General features: G+C 49.0%; 3 protein-coding genes across 3 annotated transcripts; 2 read left to right on the forward strand and 1 right to left on the reverse strand.

Annotated features, from left to right (window-relative positions):
* Positions 1-316: 316 nt before the first annotated feature.
* EDB91DRAFT_1291306 (kinase-like domain-containing protein) lies at positions 317-1184 on the forward strand (the record flags this gene model as incomplete). Its single annotated transcript, XM_041324852.1, has 4 exons — positions 317-500; positions 639-676; positions 727-942; positions 993-1184. Coding segments are annotated over 4 exons (630 nt in total), but the record flags the coding sequence as incomplete, so codon positions are not given.
* EDB91DRAFT_1182383 (uncharacterized protein) lies at positions 1154-2037 on the forward strand. Its single transcript, XM_041320461.1, has one exon. It carries the CDS (start codon positions 1233-1235, stop codon positions 1926-1928), a length of 696 nt encoding a protein of 231 aa, XP_041168591.1. The 5' UTR covers positions 1154-1232; the 3' UTR covers positions 1929-2037.
* Positions 2038-2431: 394 nt separating this feature from the next.
* On the reverse strand, positions 2432-4733 carry EDB91DRAFT_1291310 (general amidase; the record flags this gene model as incomplete). Its single annotated transcript, XM_041324853.1, has 9 exons — positions 2432-2754; positions 2809-2951; positions 3007-3308; positions 3363-3409; positions 3458-3831; positions 3889-4031; positions 4090-4202; positions 4259-4418; positions 4470-4733. 9 exons carry the CDS (start codon positions 4731-4733, stop codon positions 2633-2635), a joined length of 1668 nt encoding a protein of 555 aa, XP_041168592.1. The 3' UTR covers positions 2432-2632.
* Between the last annotated feature and the right edge of the window lie 941 nt (positions 4734-5674).

Below are 5674 nucleotides of genomic sequence, written 5' to 3' on the forward strand. Positions count from 1 at the left end.
TCAATAATCAAAGCCTCTTGACCCCCGCAGTGACTTTACGTCTCAAATTTCCGGGACGTTAGATCTCGGATATCCATATACATCTGGAGCCTTTGGCGTGGTTTATCGGCGAACCATCGAGTCTAGTGAAGGCACAGTAGAGGTTTGTCTGGTCAACGTGCCCGAGTTCGTCCACCCAATTTATCCTTCAGGTCGCAGTGAAAGTCTTCAAGATCGATCCTGGAAGAGAAATGGAGAAAATTGAAAAGGTCAATCTTCTAATTAACTGGAGGGTGATGATCGAGTCGCCCTTCGCTTAACATGATCTATGTAGGGAATACGTCGAGAAATCAAGGTGTGGCTTAGACTGAAACACCCGACTATCGTTCCGCTACTTGGCACCGCAAGGGTCGATTCTCCGTTTCCGGCTCTCGTTTCCAAATGGATGCCATCTGGGACACTGGATGTCTACCTCAAGGAAGCTGCAACCCTTACCGCTTCCTCTAAAGTTGAATTGGTGAGTCCCTTGCTCACACCGATCACATTCAACAAGCATTCATTGATGTTTATGCAACTAGGCCAACGGTGTTGCTGAAGGCCTCGACTACCGTTGGTCCATTCCAATCCAGTCCTTATTCCTGTTTTTGATGCATATCCAGTTCACTCGGAGAAAGTCGTTCATGGAGACCTTCATCCCGTATGTATGGTCGTCTCTTTTTGGATGTCGTACTCATTCATAAGCCTCAGGCTAATATCCTCATCGATGACTCAGGAAATCCACGTCTCACAGATTTTGGTCTCGCAACAGTCGCAGGGGACGCAGACTTGCAGTTGTCCACGATGACCGCTACCCGCAATTTGGATTCTCGATGGCGTGCGCCTGAAGTGATCGGAATTGAGCGTGACCCTGAAAGGCCTACTTTCAAGAGTGATGTCTATTCATTTGGTAGTGTGATGTTCTTTGTGCGACCTATCTGTTTCCTGCAGCTCTACTCTAACCTTTCTCCTCTCAGATCTTCTCGGGGGATGTACCATGGAAAGAGAAGAAGCATTCGCATCAAATTTCGATTGAGCTATCAAAAGGAGCCATACATGCACGTCCCGACAACATCCCTGACGATCACTGGAGCTTGATCCAAAAATGCTGGTCTCGGGACCCGGGGGGTCGCCCAAGGGCAGCGGAAGTCATTAGACGCACGAACATCGTGATCTTCGGAGAGACAGGGGCGGGCAAAAGCTCCGTCATAAACCTCATGGCCGGCCGAGACATTACGCACATATCGCCCGACTCTCACTGCTGCACTCTGCATTGGTCGGAGTACCTGATAACCTTCGAAAGTGGGACTCGATACCAGGTGTTTGATACGGTCGGCCTCGAGGAGCAAACCAGAGAGTATCTCTCCGCAATTACAAACGCATATGGCCTCATCAACACCTTGAAAGAGCGTGGAGGTATCAACCTCTTGCTCTTCTGCATACGCGGAGGCAGAGTCACGGCAACCATGCAGAGGAACTACAGGTTGTTCTTCGAATTTTTCTGCGAAGCAAAAGTCCCGCTTGTGCTAGTCGTCACAAACCTCGAAAGAGAGACGAACATGGAAGACTGGTACACGCGGAATATGGGCCACTTAGAGAAACATGACATCCGGTCCGTAGGACACGCATGCATAACTGCGGCGAATCTTCTCGACGGGAGGCATAGAGACAAGTATGAGGAATCGCGAAAAATACTCTGTAGTGTTGTTCAGGCTCGTTGCCACGCATCAATGGAAGGGTGGACCGAAGGCCAAGGATGGCTTGCTTCGTCCGGTAGCAAGCTCGTGGATTTCGTCGCTGGACGTCCCAAGAAGACGGATATCATTGGGATCCTCACAAAACGATGTGGAATGACCAAGAAAGTCGCTCAGCAGGTGGCGCAGCAGATCAATAGAGGCGAAAATCAATCCTAGTATAATCTTTCCACTGCTGCTATCATAGTTCATAGACTCTTCCCTCACACGTACATACGTTACTACCTAGGCTACAACAACCACCTGAGCTGACGAAGTTAGCGCGCTTCATTGAATCGTTCAACGATGGGGAGCCTTGACAATGTTGTTGAATGAAGAATGGTATAATGTCTTCCAAGTGGACACAACCAGCTACTTCGATCCGAAGTCACTGGTAACGACTCACGAGAGTCGTACCACGCATCCCGCCGAGGACAGTAGCATCATGTCAACCAACCTCCGCAATAATCACCTTGTTTGCTTCTCATCGTGCACCACTCATGTGCTGTACAACACGGCTGAGCTAATTGAGGGCACTTCTCAAGATGACTACCGGTTGACTTGCTTTTACAGCGAGCTGATGGATTATTCTTCCACCCGCTTCCCGGGAGCCATTCTATACGCCTTGTACTGTATTGGAGATACCTAGAGGAGGTGATGAGCTTGATTAAGCCGCATGGTACATGGAAAACACTGGCAGAATTGCCGATCAGGTAGGTTTCTAGCTGGTCTGTCTGTCTCAGTTATATAAATCAAGACTTCTAGCCATACCCAATGATGATTTATCTCAACGATTGATTTGTGGAGATCGCGAATGTACATGTATCGAGGGTGATGTTAAGTGTGAGGTGTCGTTCGTTGCATGTTCTAGGTATACCTTGAATTTATTTGGCGGATGCCAGCGCCGCATCAACAATTTCGGTCATTTTTATAACCGCCTCTTCCTCCAGAGTCCGACCGACGAGTTGCAAGCAGACGGGTGTGTTTTTGAATCTCTCCGGGTCGTCTGAATCAATCATCGGCCCATTAAATAATCACTGAATGCTGGTAGACTACTCACACATTTCGTAAACGCCCTTATCAAAGTCGTCATAAAAAGCGTGACGAGGCTTCTTCGCATCGAGAATGGGGTCGACAGTGGTTACTGGGAAAGTCGCAGCGGGATAGTCGAGCGCGTTCCAAACAGCGGTGTAGTTAGTGTACCTGAGCATTGTGTCTCATTGATAATTCCAAATTCCGAATATGTAAAGACACTGACCTATTTTTCCCATGGGGAGTTGCCGTGTACGACGAGGCTGGACAGATGATCGCGTCGACAGGCCGTCCTGTACCAGTCTCCGACGCAGTTTCTTCCCAGTGGTCAAGATATTCTTTCCGAAGATCTTTGCGCAGTTTCTGCACTTGCCAGAGCTGGTATGCGGTGATACCCATCTTCGGCGGACGGAAGGGTGCTGCCGCAGCATCTGAGTTGTCCAGGTCCATTGTTGCAATTATTGGTTCGCCTGTAACAGAGGTCGTGATCATGCAATCCTCGGCAGAACCAGCGTTCCGGATGTTCCGCTGCACGGAGCTGCTAGGTCAATAGGCACCATAGTTAGAGTCATAATTCCTTGCCGTGGTATCTGTAAGCAACTTGTGCTTGATGGGCTTCCAGTCAACAACTACCACTAAATGAGCATAATTCGACAGAGTGACTTAGACGGTCAAACCTTTGTAGCCCGCCTTCTCGAGAGCCGCTTTGGTGACTTCTAGAGACCTCCTGATAGGCGGGTGAGGCACGACAACGCCATCATCCCACATGATCGCAAAACATAAATCCTTGCCAGATCCATGGTCTGCGAGATTGTACTCGTCTTCGTCCCATTTCTTCCGAACCGCAAGAGGGTCTTTGAGCCATGGTTTAGCGTTGACAACAGCTTTCATGAAGGCTTTGACGCCGCCGATGCTGTTCGCCATAGGACCGAATACGGAGAGAACCGAATCTTGACCCTCAAGTGAGTTGAGGGCGCCACAGTACGGTACACGCCCGTACGACGGTCTCAGGCTGTACAAGCCGCAGAATGCAGATGGAATACGAATAGAACTGTTGAGAGGGCGTCAGAAGGTTACTACCAGTGGTACTTCCAAATCCATTCCATACCCCCCGAGATCAGAACCCACCCCCAAAGGGCTTCCCTTGAGGGCAACTAACGCGCCCTCTCCTCCAGATGACCCACCCGGGGTCAGAGAGCGGTTGTATGGGTTAGTCGTCCGGCCGAAGATATTATTGAAGGTTTCTGGCCACTGACGATACTTTTAGCCTCCTGAGTAGCAACTTGAATCGTATCGAGTGTTCGCTCACCATGACTGTCTGCGGAAGGTTTGTGCGGACGAATGGCACAGCTCCACATTCGATCAGAATGTCGACCAGCACCGCGTTTTTCTCTGCGTACCGCCCAATCCACGAGATATAACCTAGGACCAGCGATTCATAATGCGTCGGGCCCGGGTTATCATTGATCATTGCTTACCCATAGTGGTTTCTATTCCCTTGATACATAGTTGGTCCTTGAGAGAGATTGGCAGCCCATGGAGGGGACCAACAACCTTCCCTGTCTGTTTAAAGTGATCATCGAGTTCAGCCGCTCGGGCTAATGCACGATCAACAAAAATTTCCGTCAAGCAATTGACCTCATTGGCCGGTTAATGCAACATCGTGAATGTTAACGCAGATTAACTCACGAGCTGGTGGGCAACAATGGCCCTCTTGTAGAACGCGGTGGTCACGTCTACAGCTGTCCATTCGCCACACGAAAGTTTGTCCAACAAAGCATCCACCGAAGTATTAGTAATCTCGATTTCTCGTGCATTTAGAAGGCCGCACGCATCCGGGAATCCGGTCACGTCTAGAGTAGAGTCTGGAGGCGGAGACACAAGCCAGTCTTGTGGAATGGACTTCAGCTGCCTCTGCTGCTTCTCTGCGACAAGTGCAGTCCAATGTGTCATGTCGTGGCTCGTTGAAGATGGAATGGACGAGGGCGAAAAGGTATTGAGGCCTAACACTTTTCACAAGAGATAAGACGGATAGAAGGCTCTCCGTACTGATATTAATAATGAGATAAGAGTCTCAAAATATTATAGGAAGGCCACTCCATGAGATACCCTTCCTTCGTGAAGCTAAGGATATGCGGTTCGGCGAGAGGCCGGTTCAGTGTTCACTGGCAAAGAATCATCCTCAGAAGCTATTTCCGTATCCCATGCAGATCGTGACTACTTACCGTTGTACAGGCGAGCTAGCTAGCCTAAGCTAATGACTTCATCTTGACTGGCGGCGAATTTCACTGTGCCCCTTATGATGATAGCAGAGATCGTCACACCAAAGATGGAGCCTCAGGATGCATATAACATGAAAATGATCAAGCTGCAAACGGCATGGTGCTTGACAAGTTAACATCACTCAGTAGCCTCCAAGGCTCTGAAAGCAAAACACGCGCAGCCTTGGACAGATTGCTCGGAAGCTGCGGCTCAAGTCATGGGCATGTAGCCAGTCATAGCTTCAAGAGAAAATTGCAATTTAGCCAACGATAGCGCGAGCTGTGCTCGACTTGCAATCACGTTATGCTACCTCGACAAGTGGAAGGGTCGAATATCCGAAATATTAAGACTCCTCGGGATAATTGACTGCAAGTTCAAAATGTCAGTTCGTACACACAAAACTAACTGTAACACTCACAAACAGAGCAAATGATTAAAGTAAAAAATTTCAACATAGAGAAGTCATCTGCACAGCTAGGAATGTCGCTGGCGATATTGTCATAAACAAAGGCACTTAGGGCATATATTAACATGCAACCCAGTAGTCGAGCGCATGTGAGCACGGGCGGTCCGAGTATGCGAGCCTAGACATCGGTTATACGCACCATGAAACACGGAGTTGGAGTTAGGGA

The sequence above is a fragment of the Suillus paluster genome (genome assembly GCF_016628075.1).
Source record: "Suillus paluster strain FC165 chromosome Unknown EDB91scaffold_369, whole genome shotgun sequence".
Lineage (NCBI taxonomy): Eukaryota > Fungi > Basidiomycota > Agaricomycetes > Boletales > Suillaceae > Suillus > Suillus paluster.